At 47.4% G+C, this 17,412-nt stretch overlaps 1 protein-coding gene across 1 annotated transcript in view; it reads left to right on the top strand.

Annotated features, from left to right (window-relative positions):
- Positions 1-17,412, top strand: part of LOC139411650 (proprotein convertase subtilisin/kexin type 6-like) — an 89,266-nt gene that overhangs the window by 24,667 nt on the left and 47,187 nt on the right. The window contains exons 8-11 of the mRNA XM_071158259.1: positions 2,330-2,542; positions 7,486-7,586; positions 8,932-9,035; positions 10,068-10,185. Of these exons, the coding sequence (XP_071014360.1) occupies positions 2,330-2,542; positions 7,486-7,586; positions 8,932-9,035; positions 10,068-10,185 (536 nt within the window). The remainder of the gene's footprint in view (positions 1-2,329; positions 2,543-7,485; positions 7,587-8,931; positions 9,036-10,067; positions 10,186-17,412) is intronic.

Below are 17,412 nucleotides of genomic sequence, written 5' to 3' on the forward strand. Positions count from 1 at the left end.
GCCATATAGTGCACTACTGATGACCCCCTTTGGGCCATATAGTGCACTACTGATAACCCCCTTTGGGCCATATAGTGCACTACTGATGACCCCCTTTGGGCCATACAGTGCACTACTGATGACCCCCTTTGGGCCATATAGTGCACTACTGATGACCCCCTTTGGGCCATATAGTGCACTACTGATAACCCCCTTTGGGCCATATAGTGCACTACTGATGACCCCCTTTGGGCCATATAGTGCACTACTGATGACCCCCTTTGGGCCATATAGTGCACTACTGATAACCCCCTTTGGGCCATATAGTGCACTACTGATAACCCCCTTTGGGCCATATAGTGCACTACTGATAATCCCCTTTGGGCCATATAGTGCACTACTGATGACCCCCTTTGGGCCATATAGTGCACTACTGATAACCCCCTTTGGGCCATATAGTGCACTACTGATAACCCCCTTTGGGCCATATAGTGCACTACTGATAACCCCCTTTGGGCCATATAGTGCACTACTGATGATCCCCTTTGCGCCATATAGTGCACTACTGATAACCCCCTTTGGGCCATATAGTGCACTACTTTAGACCAAACATTTGATCAAATGAAACCCAATTGTACTGCACTACTTTCTTACATGAGTGTTTCAATGACACCCTCCAATCCCTTCCTAGTGTACTACTTTGACTTGAGCAACTCAAATTACACCCTATTTCCCATGTAGTGCACTACTCCTGACCAGAGGAACTTTTGATCAGAAAACGTCATGAATTTAAGCCTTTGAGGAACATGATTTGCCCAAAATACCTCTTGAAATCAGTGTACAGAACTGCATCACTCAAATTAGATTAGACAGTAACAGGATCTCAATATGAGGCACTTGATTTCAAAAGGTATTTTGGAGCAAATCAATCTACTTAACCGAGTCACTCAAATGAAACGAATAAGGAAATGCAATTCCACTTGTTTAGCGCCCCCAGAAGTACAAAGTGAAAAGGACCTTATTGCTGTGTGGTATTGAACTTGGCCTCAACTCTGTTGAAAAACAGATTGCATTGATTCAGTGGAGCGCTAAGAGCACATTACATAACAAAGAGAAAAGTGTTTTTGGGGGGGATGTACGAAGCCCATCTACAATGGAGATAGTTTTAACGAGAAAGACGTATTTTTCAAATCAACTTTCAATGTCTACTGATATCCTTTTCACACTATCGTGCTGAACCAAACTGTGCAGGCTCGGGTATCTTCTTTTCAAGTTGTATTTCTCAACAACTATGATGGATGAGTAACCCAGCTTGATCTTCTCTGTTTGGCTCAGTTGTTCACATCTGTCCCTCTCTCCCTCTCAAACAGGGCCCTAAAGGGTCTGGGCTCCATTTTAGTTCACATCTGTCCCTCTCTCCCTCTCAAACAGGGCTCTAAAGGGTCTGGGTTCCATCTTAGTTCACATCTGTCCCTCTCTCCCTCTCAAACAGGGCCCTAAAGGGTCTGGGCTCCATCTTAGTTCACGTCTGTCCTTCTCTCCCTCTCAAACAGGGCCCTAAAGGGTCTGGACTCCATCTTAGTTCACATCTGTCCCTCTCTCCCTCTCAAACAGGGCCCTAAAAGGGTCTGGGCCCCATCTTAGTTCACATCTGTCCCTCTCTCCCTCTCAAACAGGAACCTAAAGGGTCTGGACTCCATCTTAGTTCACATCTGTCCCTCTCTCCCTCTCAAACAGGGCCCTAAAGGGTCTGGGCCCCATCTTAGTTCACATTTGTCCCTCTCTCCCTCTCAAACAGGAACCTAAAGTGTCTGGACTCCATCTTAGTTCACATCTGTCCCTCTCTCCCTCTCAAAACAGGGCCCTAAAGGGTCTGGGCTCCAACTTAGTTCACATCTGTCCCTCTCTCCCTCTCAAACAGGGCCCTAAAGGGTCTGGGCTCCATCTTAGTTCACATTTGTCCCTCTCTCCCTCTCAAACAGGGCCCTAAAGGGTCTGGGCCCCATCTTAGTTCACATCTGTCCCTCTCTCCCTCTCAAACAGGAACCTAAAGTGTCTGGGCTCCATCTTAGTTCACATCTGTCCCTCTCTCCCTCTCAAAACAGGGCCCTAAAGGGTCTGGGCTCCAACTTTGTTCACATCTGTCCCTCTCTCCCTCTCAAAACAGGGCCCTAAAGGGTCTGGGCTCCAACTTTGTTCACATCTGTCCCTCTCTCCCTCTCAAACAGTGCCCTAAAGGGTCTGGGCCCCATCTTAGTTCACATCTGTCCCTCTCTCCCTCTCAAACAGGGCCCTAAAGGGTCTGGGCTCCATCTTAGTTCACATCTGTCCCTCTCTCCCTCTCAAACAGGGCCGGAAGGGTCTGGGATCCATCTTTGTTTGGGCGTCGGGGAACGGCGGTCGCCAGGGCGACCACTGTTCATGTGATGGCTACACCAACAGCATCTACACCATCTCCATCTCCAGCACCACAGAGAACGGCAACAAGCCCTGGTACCTGGAGGTCTGCTCCTCCACACTGGCCACCACCTACAGCAGCGGGGAGTTCTATGACAGGAAGATAGTAAGTGTGTGTGTGTGTGTGTGTGCGCGCGTGTGCGTGTGTGCGCGCGTGTGCGTGTGTGTGTGTGTGTGCGTGTGTGTGTGTGTGTGTGTGTGTGTGTGTGTGTGCGTGCGTGCGTGCGTGCGTGCGTGTGTGTGTGTGTGTGTGTGTGTGTGTGTGTGTGCGTGCGTGCGTGTGTGTGAGTGCAAGCCCTAGTACTTGGAGGTCTGCTCTTCGTGGCAAGTTTTACGAAAGGAAAATAGTTGAGTTTTGAGGGAGTGTTGATGTTTAAATCAAGTGTGCCTTTGTCTGCTTTGCCATGGAAGGAAAGATGTTTAGTTGCAGGGTTACAAACCATAAAAGCCCAGGAACGCTAGTACACATTATTATGGCATCCTTCATTCTGTCAAATGTGCATTTCCATCTAAGCAGATTAACATTCAGACTGCTATGATACAGTTCAGTGGCCAGACTCAAACACATGCACACACACTCTCACTCTCTTTCAGAAACATGCTATCATTCATTCTGGCATTCATAAACACACACACACACACACACACACACACACACACACACACACACACACACACACACACACACACACACACACACACACACACACACACACACACACACACACACACACACACACACACACACTCACACACACACACACACACACACACACTCACACTCACACTCACACACACTCACAACACCATCCCCATATCATGTTTTTGATGTCCTCTGGGATAAGGGAATGGTGTAGCGTTGCCAAAGCACAGACATGCCACATCCATCAACTACACACTGTTTTCCCCCAACTACACAGAGATGGCCTCCCCTTACTGGAATTATGACAGCGTCAACAACTTGGACACAGCTCAAATGTGCTGTTTGTGTTGCTCTTTTTAACAAATATCCAGCATCCATTTTAATGAGGAAAGGTTGCTACTGGACAAGGCTAATATTTAGCCAGGCTTGTGCTTGACAGAGGAGAGGCATGCTGACCAAGTCACATAAGTTGCATGGACTCTCTGTGCAATAACAGTGTTTAAGAAGAGTTTTAATGACTACTTCATCTCAGTATCACACACATACAATTATCTGTAAGGTCCCTCAGCTGAGAAGTGAATTTCAAACATATTCAACCATAAAGACCAGGGAGGTTTTCCAATACTTCACAAAGAAGGGTACTTATTGGTAGATGGGTTTAAAAAAGCAGACATTCAATAGCCCTTTGAGCATTGTGTATTTATTAATAACACATTGGATGGTGTATCAATACACCCAGTCACTACAAAGATACAGGCGTCCTTCCTAACTCAGTTGCCTGAGAGGAAGGAAACCGCTCAGGGATTTCACCATGAGGCCATTGGTGACTTTAAAACAGTCACAGAGTTTAAATGGCTGTGATAAGAGAAAACTGAGGATCGATTAACAACGTTGTAGTTACTCCACAATACTAACCTAAATGACAGAGTGAATAGAAGGAAGCCTGTACAGAATAAAAATATTCCAAAACATGCATCCTGTTTGGAATAAGGTACTAAAGTAAAACTGCCCAAAAATTGGCTAAGAAATTAACTTTATGTCCTGAATACTAAGTGTTATGTTTTGGGCAAATCCAGCACACGTCACTGAGTACCACTCTTCATATTTTACAGCATGGTGGTGGCTGCATCATGTTATGGGTGTGCTTGTCATCACCAAGGACTATGGATTTTATAGGATACAAATAAATGGAATAGAGCTAGGCACAGGCAAAATCCTAGAGGAAAACCTTGTTCAGTCTGCTTTCCAACAGACACTGGAGACAAATTAAGGACAATAACCTAAAACACAAGGCCAAATATACACAGGAGGTGCTTACCAAGATTAAGAAGGAAAGCAATTCCACAAATTCACTTTTAACAAGGCACACTTATTAATTGAAATTCATTCCAGGTGACTACCTCATGAAGCTGGTTGAGAGAATACCAAGAATGTGCAAAGCTGTCATCAAGGCAAAGGCTGGCTACTTTAAAGAATCTCATATATAAAATATATTTTGATAAAATTGTAAAAATCACGAAAAACCTTTGAATGAGTAGTTATGACCAAACTTTTGACTGGTACTGTATGTAAATTAAATATTTCTCTATTTCATTTTCATTTGCAAAACAATTATTAGATATAAATATATATGTTTTGCTGATGCAACCTGGTATTGCCATGCCGTCTCCCATCCAAGTACTAACCAGGCCCAACATGTCTAAAAACGTGTTTTCACTTTGTCATTATGGGGTATTGTTTGTAGATGGGTAAGGGAAAATAATGATTAAATACATTTTGAATGCAGGCTGTAAAACAAAACAATGTGGAATTGGTCAAGGGGTATGAATACTTTCTGAAGGCCCTGTAAGTAGTTCATTGAATTTTCATAAAATTCAAATGTAGACTGGCTTACAGGTAGAGATAAAACAGATAGTGAGTATTTTGTGGGTGGAAACTTGGACAAAAGATAGATAGGTCTGTGTTTAGAGATGCTATATTGATGGATGCTAGTTAAATTAAATGTCAGGGTTGCGTTCACTACATTCCACAAATCTGAAAGTAGTGGATTGGTGGAGGCATAGGCTAGAGTTTTTATTTGTATTTATTTTAGATTACAGCACCAGGTATTCCAGGCTGTCTCCCATCCAAGTACTAACCAGGCCCGACTCTGCGGAGCTACTGAGATCAGAAAATATCAGGCGTGTTCAGGGTGGTATGGCCTCAAGTGTATTTAAAAAATAATAATTCTCCCCAAATTACGACCTTGGCTCATCGCTACAGTACAACTCCCGTATGGGCTCGGAAGAGACCAGTACAACTCCCGTATGGGCTCGGGAGAGACCAGTACAACTCCCGTATGGGCTCGGGAGAGACCAGTACAACTCCCGTATGGGCTCGGGAGAGACCAGTAAAACTCCCGTATGGGCTCGGGAGAGACCAGTACAACTCCAGTATGGGCTCGGGAGAGACCAGTACAACTCCCGTATGGGCTCGGGAGAGACCAGTACAACTCCCGTATGGGCTCGGAAGAGACCAGTACAACTCCCGTATGGGCTCGGAAGAGACCAGTACAACTCCCGTATGGGCTCGGGAGAGACCAGTACAACTCCCGTATGGGCTCGGGAGAGACCAGTACAACTCCAGTATGGGCTCGGGAGAGACCAGTACAACTCCCGTATGGGCTCGGGAGAGACCAGTACAACTCCCGTATGGGCTCGGGAGAGACCAGTACAACTCCCGTATGGGCTCGGGAGAGACCAGTACAATTCCCGTATGGGCTCGGGAGAGACCAGTACAACTCCCGTATGGGCTCGGGAGAGACCAGTACAACTCCAGTATGGGCTCGGGAGAGACCAGTACAACTCCCGTATGGGCTCGGGAGAGACCAGTACAACTCCAGTATGGGCTCGGGAGAGACCAGTACAACTCCCGTATGGGCTCGGGAGAGACCAGTACAACTCCCGTATGGGCTCGGGAGAGACCAGTACAACTCCCGTATGGGCTCGGGAGAGACCAGTACAACTCCCGTATGGGCTCGGGAGAGACCAGTACAACTCCCGTAAGGGCTCGGGAGAGACCAGTACAACTCCCGTATGGGCTCGGGAGAGACCAGTACAACTCCCGTATGGGCTCGGGAGAGACCAGTACAAGTTAGCAGATCCCCCAGTATTCAGAGATCCCTCGCTTACAATTCTTTAAAATTACAAACTTATAAATGTGTTTACTTAACTTGAAAGCAGTCCAGGGACAAGGAGACGTAAATCCACACTTAGGTTTGGTATACATAGCCATTACCACTAACTGCTAACATAAGCATTTTCTAACAAACCTACAACAGTCAATGTATCCCAAAGTAGAAGTATCCTTCAAAAAGCTTGGCATTACGTGGTAAAAAAAATCTGGTCCAAATCATCTCAAACTGTAAATATTAGAGGTTGGTAGCAGGTTGGTAGCAGGGGCATAGGTGAACAAAACAAGTGTGTCTTGCTGTTTCTCATTGACTGCTTCCAAGGTAAAGAAACTAAATGTAATATGCAATTTTGTAATTTGGGTGAACTATCCCTTTAAGGCCCTGGTGTGATAACTCTGGGTGGGGCTCTGACCTCCTGGGCTCAGGGGCCATATTTGTCAAGATGCTTGATACAGCCCTCTGGGGCTGTGGATCCTGTACCTCTCGCTGCCCCCTCCCCTGCCTATGGTCTAGACCAACACTGTGGGTGTCCTGGTTAGTTTTACAGGGACCAAATTGAGAATAATATTTACTGAGTTGAGCAGAAGCTGAACCTGTGGCCCCAGCCCAGTACACATGGTGGGGCAGTGGTGGTATTTGGTATTTATTAGGATCCCCATTAGCCGCTGCAGAAGCAGCTACTCTTCCTGGTGGTGGGTGGCAGGGTTTACGGCGAGGTTCTGCCCTTCTCCCCTCACCCAGCTGTCATGTACTTTAACAAGCCTTGGCTATGTGCTCCCTGCTCCGCCATCCAGTTAACAGTCAATTGGTCTTTCCTTGCCAAGAGTCCCAAATAGCCTCCACTCATTGCTGTCTCCTTGCCGTCATTACTATTGATTTGTGAGAATGTCATATGTGAGTGAGAGTGTAGTGGCAAAGGGAACAAGAAAAGGAAGCTGCATAAGAGTATTAGGACATAACCCAAGATGCCAAAAAACAAGTTCCTGTACTTAGTCATTATTATGTCATCACTACTGTAAATAACTGTAAATATTACTGTAAATAGAATGCATGTTGTATTGATATAGTTTGTGTGTCTCGACAGGCAACTGATTGTACAGTGCATTGTGTGGTTTAAGGAACACATTTCTGAGTGTCAGTCTTTGCGGCAGCCATTCTAACTCAAACAGAAAGGAATGTAAAGAAAGATGATGAGTGAATAAGATGTAATCTCTGTCGTTTTCCCTTCTGTCAGGTGACCACAGACCTGCGGCAGCGATGTACTGATGGCCACACTGGTACCTCTGTGTCGGCTCCCATGGTGGCTGGGGTCATCGCTCTCACTCTGGAGGCCAAGTCAGTACCCCCCTCTCTCTCTACCCTATCCCTCCATCCCTCTCTCTACACTATCCCTCCATCCCTCTCTCTCTCTACCCTATCCCTCCATCCCTCTCTCTCTCTATACTATCCCTCCATCCCTCTCTCTCTCTACCCTATCCCTCCATCTCTCTCTCTACCCTATCCCTCCATCCCTCTTTCTCTCTACCCTATCCCTCCATCCCTCTTTCTCTCTACCCTATCCCTCCATCCCTCTCTCTCTCTACCCTATCCCTCCATCTCTCTCTCTACCCTATCCCTCCATCCCTCTTTCTCTCTCTGCCCTATCCCTCCATCCCTCTTTCTCTCTACCCTATCCATCCATCTCTCTCTCTACCCTATCCCTCCATCCCTCTTTTCTTGTTTCTGTCTACCGTCTGTCCGTCTGTCCGTCCGTCCGTCTGTCTGATTAGACCTTTCAGTGACATCTGTCCTGTCAAGGAGGTCTTATCTTGACGTTGCACAGACTCTGGAGTCTCAACATCGTGGCGTTTTTCTCATAACTGGTTCATTACTGTGGAAGGACATCCCTTTTCAGGGTCCACATTCTTTTAGGAGAACGGTTCATGGGATGTTTTGGCACGCACGCCAAACGCACGCATCACACACATACATTTGAGCTGAGGAACTCAGGTAGTAGCAGGGGTGATTTGTGTTCACACCTTCAGTAGCTCTGCACCTGTGGATCAGGGACTATTAGACTATTCCCACGTCTGTAGATAACAGAGAATAATTGAAGATAATAATAGATGGAATACTAACTAGATGTGTTAATGGTGTTGCTGTTACTGGGTCATGTAGCTCATAGTTGTCTCCTAGACAGTGGGAGGAGCCCTGGATATAGACTATGTGCGTAATACTCAATTATAAACTGGGTGGTTGGAGCCTGAATGCTGCCAGGCTGACAGCCGTGGGAGATCACGGGTTTGACAAAACATGCATTTTTACTGCTCTAATTACGTGCTAATACACAATTAGACAATGATACACAATGATACGACTGCAGAATGGGGTACATTTCATTTGATCGCTCTACATCAGATTTTAAAGAGCGAATTGATCTTCTAAATGATTTAAATGAAGTAAAACGTCAAACTATTTGTGAGTGACTTGTGCAAATACATTTGACTTATTTCTATAGTTTTCTACTTTTGGCCATACTGTATAAGGAAAACAATATGGGTAAACAGCTGTCATTTCTTACTGCCTTCTTTGTGATTTTCTTAAGACCTGGGCACAAACCACAAGCTAAGTCATGAAAACTGGATGTATTGGGTCGTGTTCATCAGGGCACGCTGCAACACATTTATTTATGTTGTTCCAGCCCATTGGTCAGCTGGAGAGATATTCAGCACCTGCTGGTCAAGACGTCCAGGCCTGTCCACCTGAAGGCCAACGACTGGAAGACCAACGCAGCCGGACACAGAGGTAGCTACAGTACAATGGACTCCTCCTGTACCAGTGGAGGCTGGTGGAGGGAGGGATGGGGAGGACAGGCATTTTTCCTCCACCAGCCTCCGCTGTCTTATACTGTATGGCAGTGTTCGTTAACTTGGTCCTTCAGAGATCCCCAGCAGAGATCCCCCAGCATTCAGAGATCCCCAGCATTCAGAGACCCACCAGCATTCAGAGATCCCCCAGCATTCAGAGACCCGCCAGCATTCAGAGATCCCCCCAGAATTCAGAGATCCCCCAGTATTCAGAGATCCCCCAGTATTCAGAGATCCCCCAGCATTCAGAGATCCCCCAGTATTCAGAGATCCCCCAGCATTCAGAGATCCCCCAGTATTCAGAGATCCCCCAGCATTCAGAGATCCCCCCAGAATTCAGAGATCCCCCAGTATTCAGAGATCCCCCAGCATTCAGAGATCCCCCAGTATTCAGAGATCCCCCAGTATTCAGAGATCCCCAGTATTCAGAGATCCCCCAGCATTCAGAGATCCCCCAGTATTCAGAGATCCCCCAGCATTCAGAGATCCCCCAGTATTCAGAGATCCCCCAGTATTCAGAGATCCCTCAGTATTCAGAGATCCCTCAGCCATTGTACATATTTGTTCTGTTCCAGCACTCGTGTTGGTTTATGATTTCTACTTAATTGCTGGCCTTTGACTCACAAGGCACACTGTAGAGCTGAGTGGGTGTGTGTATGTACGTGTGAGTGTGTGTGTTTGATTAGGGCTGGTAACCTCTCTTATCACTTCACCTGGAGAGGAAGGTGTAACATTTGAACTGTTTGGTATAAATCCATCATCAGCTTTGTAGTAGTTACACCAGTTCAGGATATGCTTCCTCCCTGCCCTCCCCCGCAATTAAAGGAAGGAAAACAGAAAGATGGAATGTAATCATTTAGGGCAGCTTTCTCTTTAGAAGCTTCACTCATCCATTTAGACACAGGTCTAACTCCTTCTCCTCTTTCTCTCCCTCTCTCTCTATCTCGCTCCACCCCTCCCTCTCTCTCAGTGAGTCACCTGTATGGCTTTGGGCTGGTGGATGCGGAGGGTATGGTGGTGGAGGCTAAGAAGTGGAGGAGTGTTCCTACCCAGCACGCCTGTACTAGGATGTCTGAACGACGTACCAGGTAAGGAAGCAGCGCCCTACTGGTTATGTGGTTCCCTTTGTGCCAAGACAACCTGTAACGTTCGGAAAACATTTTAAAAAACGTTCAAATACCCATTCAGGAGGGCTGTGGTATATTTGGTGAAGCATTCAGAATGTTTCAGATAGAACTCTTAATGAATAGAGCTCAAACAATTCCTTGTTCTACTGGACACACACACACACACACACACACATTCAGACACACATTCAGACACACAAGCACACACACACACACACACACACACACACACACACACACACACACACACACACACACACACACACACACACACACACATTCAGACACACATTGAGAAACACACACACACACATACACACGCACATACAAACATACACACACACACATACACACATACACACACACGTCCTCCTCCCTCACATACGACTAGTGTTATATTCTAGCTGTTATAAACTGTATGTGAAAACAGGGATCTGATGATTGTAATGCTTTGTAATTAAATCAGTTTATTTTCATCAGGAGGATATTGTCAGTAATTGGAGAATGTCTACGCATGATGAGCTCATAGCAGGCTGTTGAAGATGCATAGCGTTGAGGTGTTTATGAAGCACATAGAGGCACTGACTATTATTATTATATATTATAAGATAATAAAAACAGAGTCGTTTAACGCCAGATGAACATGTCTACACCCTAACCTTCAGCTAGTTGCAAAACACTCTTTATATTTTCTTTGGGGTGGAAATCATCAGAGTGGATCCAGGGGTATGTGAGGTGTGTGTGCAGGTGTTTAAGTGTGTGTGTGTGTGTGTGTGTGTGTGTGTGTGTGTGTGTGTGTGTGTTTGTGTTTGTTTGTGTGAGTGCACTACTTTTGAGCCCTATTCCCTATATAGTGCATTACGTTTCATCCCTACAAAGTACATTTCATTTAATCCTTATTCTCTATATAGTGCACTACTTTTGAGCCCTATTCCCTATAGGAGATAAAACTGGATCCATCTAGGGTCAGTGACTGCCTGGCTGCCATCCACTTGACTTGAGAGAAACAAAATGGCGGTTGTTTGTTTATGTAACGATGTGAAGATGTCATTCCATTCCAAAACAGCCAGAGAATAAGAAGTGAAAACTGGCTCACCGTCCGGCCAAAAACCCACTCAGAAGTTAGTCGTGGACACATAGGGAGCCACTTTGCATATAAAGGGGCAATCAGCAGTTGCTACATCCATTTTTGGACTGATATGTACCCATTGATTCTTGAAAAATATAACATATGCCTCATGAGCTTAGATCAACTGTTGTACCCCTTCAGAACCCAAAATATAAGCTTGTTTTACTCCAATGTTTGTCAACAATGTAAATGTAAACAAACACTATATAGCCTTAAAACATGGTTAAAACTATAATGTGGATATCATGGATGGTCAGTCCTTGCATCCATAGCACTGTTTATGATTTTTAATTCAGAAAAATTGTTAGTTTCTACTGCTGATTGCCCCTTTAATGGTTCATTTCAAAGACCACTGGTTTTTACACTGCCAAAAACGCTCAAAAGAGGGGAAATATCAAACGCTGTGTGCTTCTTTCCATTCCCTTATCATAGGATTGACTCCTACTCTGCCAAGTTTGACAATGGACCGAGCTGAGTCGTGTTAGCTATCATCACCATGGTGCTGTTGTGCCTGGCACAAACTGGGGGACACTTTTTACGGGTGCACAGGGGAGCTGCTGGACTATGTGTGTCACTATGTTCTGGTACTGCAGCTGTGGCACTAGTGTTCCATTTGAACAGAGAATAGTTTCTCATCATTCCTAGACGTTGCTCCTGAGATGCACAGGGATCAGAGGGGAGGATGGCTTGTGTGTGTGTGTGTGTGTGTGTGTGTGTGTGTGTGTGTGTGTGTGTGTGTGTGTGTGTGTGTGTGTGTGTGTGTGTGCCTGTGTGTGTGTGTGTGCCTGTGTGTGTTTGTCCATGGGCCAGAACCTCTCAACTTATTCCTGCCACACAAAACCCATACAGATCCCTGGTTGGTTGCGTGTGGGTGAGAACAGCAAATGTGTAAAGCAAGAACTACAATTAGCTACACAAAATGGTGATCCTGTGTATTTGCAGAGCAAAAATATGCAGACGTGTTATTTTAACCAGTTTAATGGAACTAAATGTACACTACAATTCAGAAGTTTGGGGTCACTTAGAAGTGTCCTTTTTGTCCATTTTTTTGTCCATTAAAATAACCTCAAATTGATCAGTAATACAGTGTAGACATTGTTAATGTTGTTAATGACGTTTGTAGCTGGAAACAGCTGATTTTTTAAATGGAATATCTACATAGGCATACAGAGGTCCATTATCAGCAACCATCACTCCTGTGTTCCAATGACACGTTGTGTTAGCTAATCCAAGTTTATCATTTTAAAAGGCTAATTGATCATTAGAAAACCCTTTTGCAATTATGTTAGCACAGCAATAAAACTGGCCTTCTTTAGACTAGTTGAGTATCTGGAGCATCAGCATTTGTGGGTTCGATTACGGGCTCAAAATGTCCAGAAACAAATAACTTTCTTCTGAAACTCGTCAGTCTATTCTTGTTCTGAGAAATTAAGGCTATTCCATGCAAGAAATTGTCAAGAAACTGAAGATCTCGTACAACACTGTGTACTACTCCCTTCACAGAACAGCTCAAACTGGCCCTAACCAAAATAGAAAGAGGAGTGGGAGGCTCCGGTGCACAACTGAGCAAGAGGACAAGTACATTAGAGTGTCTAGTTTGAGAAACAAACGCCTCACAAGTCCTCAACTGGCAGCTTCATTAAAGAGTACCCGCAAAACACCAGTCTCAACGTCAACAGTGAAGAGGCGACTCCGGGATGCTGGCCTTCTAGGCAGAGTTCCTCTGTCCAGTCTCAACGTCAACAGTGAAGAGGCGACTCCGGGATGCTGGCCTTCTAGGCAGAGTTCCTCTGTCCAGTCTCAACGTCAACAGTGAAGAGGGACTCCGGGATGCTGGTCTTCTAGGCAGAGTTCCTCTGTCCAGTCTCAACGTCAACAGTGAAGAGGCGACTCCGGGATGCTGGCCTTCTAGGCAGAGTTCCTCTGTCCAGTCTCAACGTCAACAGTGAAGAGGCGACTCCGGGATGCTGGCCTTCTAGGCAGAGTTCCTCTGTCCAGTCTCAACGTCAACAGTGAAGAGGTGACTCCGGGATGCTGGCCTTCTAGGCAGAGTTCCTCTGTCCAGTCTCAACGTCAACAGTGAAGAGGTGACTCCGGGATGCTGGCCTTCTAGGCAGAGTTCCTCTGTCCAGTCTCAACGTCAACAGTGAAGAGGTGACTCCGGGATGCTGGCCTTCTAGGCAGAGTTCCTCTGTCCAGTCTCAACGTCAACAGTGAAGAGGTGACTCCGGGATGCTGGCCTTCTAGGCAGAGTTCCTCTGTCCAGGCTCAACGTCAACAGTGAAGAGGTGACTCCGGGATGCTGGCCTTCTAGGCAGAGTTCCTCTGTCCAGTCTCAACGTCAACAGTGAAGAGGTGACTCCGGGATGCTGGCCTTCTAGGCAGAGTTCCTCTGTCCAGTCTCAACGTCAACAGTGAAGAGGGACTCCGGGATGCTGGCCTTCTAGGCAGAGTTCCTCTGTCCAGTCTCAACGTCAACAGTGAAGAGGTGACTCCGGGATGCTGGCCTTCTAGGCAGAGTTCCTCTGTCCAGTCTCAACGTCAACAGTGAAGAGGTGACTCCGGGATGCTGGCCTTCTAGGCAGAGTTCCTCTGTCCAGTCTCAACGTCAACAGTGAAGAGGTGACTCCGGGATGCTGGCCTTCTAGGCAGAGTTCCTCTGTCCAGTCTCAACGTCAACAGTGAAGAGGTGACTCCGGGATGCTGGCCTTCTAGGCAGAGTTCCTCTGTCCAGTCTCAACGTCAACAGTGAAGTGGTGACTCCGGGATGCTGGCCTTCTAGGCAGAGTTCCTCTGTCCAGTCTCAACGTCAACAGTGAAGAGGGACTCCGGGATGCTGGCCTTCTAGGCAGAGTTCCTCTGTCCAGTCTCAACGTCAACAGTGAAGAGGTGACTCCGGGATGCTGGCCTTCTAGGCAGAGTTCCTCTGTCCAGTCTCAACGTCAACAGTGAAGAGGTGACTCCGGGATGCTGGCCTTCTAGGCAGAGTTCCTCTGTCCAGTCTCAACGTCAACAGTGAAGAGGTGACTCCGGGATGCTGGCCTTCTAGGCAGAGTTCCTCTGTCCAGTCTCAACGTCAACAGTGAAGAGGTGACTCCGGGATGCTGGCCTTCTAGGCAGAGTTCCTCTGTCCAGTCTCAACGTCAACAGTGAAGAGGGACTCCGGGATGCTGGCCTTCTAGGCAGAGTTCCTCTGTCCAGTCTCAACGTCAACAGTGAAGAGGTGACTCCAGGATGCTGGCCTTCTAGGCAGAGTTCCTCTGTCCAGTCTCAACGTCAACAGTGAAGAGGTGACTCCGGGATGCTGGCCTTCTAGGCAGAGTTCCTCTGTCCAGTCTCAACGTCAACAGTGAAGAGGTGACTCCGGGATGCTGGCCTTCTAGGCAGAGTTCCTCTGTCCAGTCTCAACGTCAACAGTGAAGAGGCGACTCCGGGATGCTGGCCTTCTAGGCAGAGTTCCTCTGTCCAGTCTCAACGTCAACAGTGAAGAGGTGACTCCGGGATGCTGGCCTTCTAGGCAGAGTTCCTCTGTCCAGTCTCAACGTCAACAGTGAAGAGGGACTCCGGGATGCTGGCCTTCTAGGCAGAGTTCCTCTGTCCAGTCTCAACGTCAACAGTGAAGAGGTGACTCCGGGATGCTGGCCTTCTAGGCAGAGTTCCTCTGTCCAGTCTCAACGTCAACAGTGAAGAGGGACTCCGGGATGCTGGCCTTCTAGGCAGAGTTCCTCTGTCCAGTCTCAACGTCAACAGTGAAGAGGTGACTCCGGGATGCTGGCCTTCTAGGCAGAGTTCCTCTGTCCAGTCTCAACGTCAACAGTGAAGAGGCGACTCCAGGATGCCGGCCTTCTAGGCAGAGTTCCTCTGTCCAGTCTCAACGTCAACAGTGAAGAGGCGACTCCGGGATGCCGGCCTTCTAGGCAGAGTTCCTCTGTCCAATCTCAACGTCAACAGTGAAGAGGCGACTCCGGGATGCTGGCCTTCTAGGCAGAGTTCCTCTGTCCAGTCTCAACGTCAACAGTGAAGAGGCGACTCCGGGATGCTGGCCTTCTAGGCAGAGTTCCTCTGTCCAGTCTCAACGTCAACAGTGAAGAGGTGACTCCGGGATGCTGGCCTTCTAGGCAGAGTTCCTCTGTCCAGTCTCAACGTCAACAGTGAAGAGGTGACTCCGGGATGCTGGCCTTCTAGGCAGAGTTCCTCTGTCCAGTCTCAACGTCAACAGTGAAGAGGTGACTCCGGGATGCTGGCCTTCTAGGCAGAGTTCCTCTGTCCAGTCTCAACGTCAACAGTGAAGAGGTGACTCCGGGATGCTGGCCTTCTAGGCAGAGTTCCTCTGTCCAGTCTCAACGTCAACAGTGAAGAGGTGACTCCGGGATGCTGGCCTTCTAGGCAGAGTTCCTCTGTCCAGTCTCAACGTCAACAGTGAAGAGGTGACTCCGGGATGCTGGCCTTCTAGGCAGAGTTCCTCTGTCCAGTCTCAACGTCAACAGTGAAGAGGGACTCCGGGATGCTGGCCTTCTAGGCAGAGTTCCTCTGTCCAGTCTCAACGTCAACAGTGAAGAGGTGACTCCAGGATGCTGGCCTTCTAGGCAGAGTTCCTCTGTCCAGTCTCAACGTCAACAGTGAAGAGGTGACTCCAGGATGCTGGCCTTCTAGGCAGAGTTCCTCTGTCCAGTCTCAACGTCAACAGTGAAGAGGTGACTCCGGGATGCTGGCCTTCTAGGCAGAGTTCCTCTGTCCAATTTCAACGTCAACAGTGAAGAGGTGACTCCGGGATGCTGGCCTTCTAGGCAGAGTTCCTCTGTCCAGTCTCAACGTCAACAGTGAAGAGGGACTCCGGGATGCTGGCCTTCTAGGCAGAGTTCCTCTGTCCAGTCTCAACGTCAACAGTGAAGAGGTGACTCCGGGATGCTGGCCTTCTAGGCAGAGTTCCTCTGTCCAGTCTCAACGTCAACAGTGAAGAGGGACTCCGGGATGCTGGCCTTCTAGGCAGAGTTCCTCTGTCCAGTCTCAACGTCAACAGTGAAGAGGTGACTCCAGGATGCTGGCCTTCTAGGCAGAGTTCCTCTGTCCAGTCTCAACGTCAACAGTGAAGAGGTGACTCCAGGATGCTGGCCTTCTAGGCAGAGTTCCTCTGTCCAGTCTCAACGTCAACAGTGAAGAGGTGACTCCGGGATGCTGGCCTTCTAGGCAGAGTTCCTCTGTCCAGTCTCAACGTCAACAGTGAAGAGGTGACTCCGGGATGCTGGCCTTCTAGGCAGAGTTCCTCTGTCCAGTCTCAATGTCAACAGTGAAGAGGTGACTCCAGGATGCTGGCCTTCTAGGCAGAGTTCCTCTGTCCAGTCTCAACGTCAACAGTGAAGAGGCGACTCCGGGATGCTGGCCTTCTAGGCAGAGTTCCTCTGTCCAGTCTCAACGTCAACAGTGAAGAGGTGACTCCAGGATGCTGGCCTTCTAGGCAGAGTTCCTCTGTCCAGTCTCAACGTCAACAGTGAAGAGGTGACTACGGGATGCTGGCCTTCTAGGCAGAGTTCCTCTGTGTTCTTTTGCCCATTTTAATCTTTTATTTTTATTGGCCAGTCTGAGATATGGCTTTTTCTTTGCAACTCTGCCTAGAAAGCCAGCATCCCGGAGTCCCTCTTCACTGGAATGTAAATAAATTATTAGTGCTTTCTCGCTGGTCACACACTGGTTGAATCAACGTTTTTTCCGCATCATTTCAATGGAATTACGTTGAACCAATGTGGAATAGACGTTGAATTGACCTCTGTGCCCAGTGTGATGTGCTTTTATGGTCTGTCCTACACTCTTAGAAAAAAAGGTTCCAAAATGGTGCTTTGGCTGTTCCCATATGAGAACCCTTTTTGGTTTCTGGTAGAACCCTTTTGGGATTCATGTAGAACCCTCTGTGGAAAGGGTTCTACCTGGAACCCAAAAGTGTTCTACCCGGAACCAAAAATGGTTCTTCAAAGGGTTCTCCTATGGGGACAGCCGAAGAACCCTTTTAGGTTCCAGGTAGCACTTTTTTTCTACGAGTGTAGGAAGTCAGTTAGCCAATGATA

The sequence above is a fragment of the Oncorhynchus clarkii genome, chromosome 6, assembly GCF_045791955.1.
Source record: "Oncorhynchus clarkii lewisi isolate Uvic-CL-2024 chromosome 6, UVic_Ocla_1.0, whole genome shotgun sequence".
In the NCBI taxonomy this organism is placed as follows: domain Eukaryota; kingdom Metazoa; phylum Chordata; class Actinopteri; order Salmoniformes; family Salmonidae; genus Oncorhynchus; species Oncorhynchus clarkii.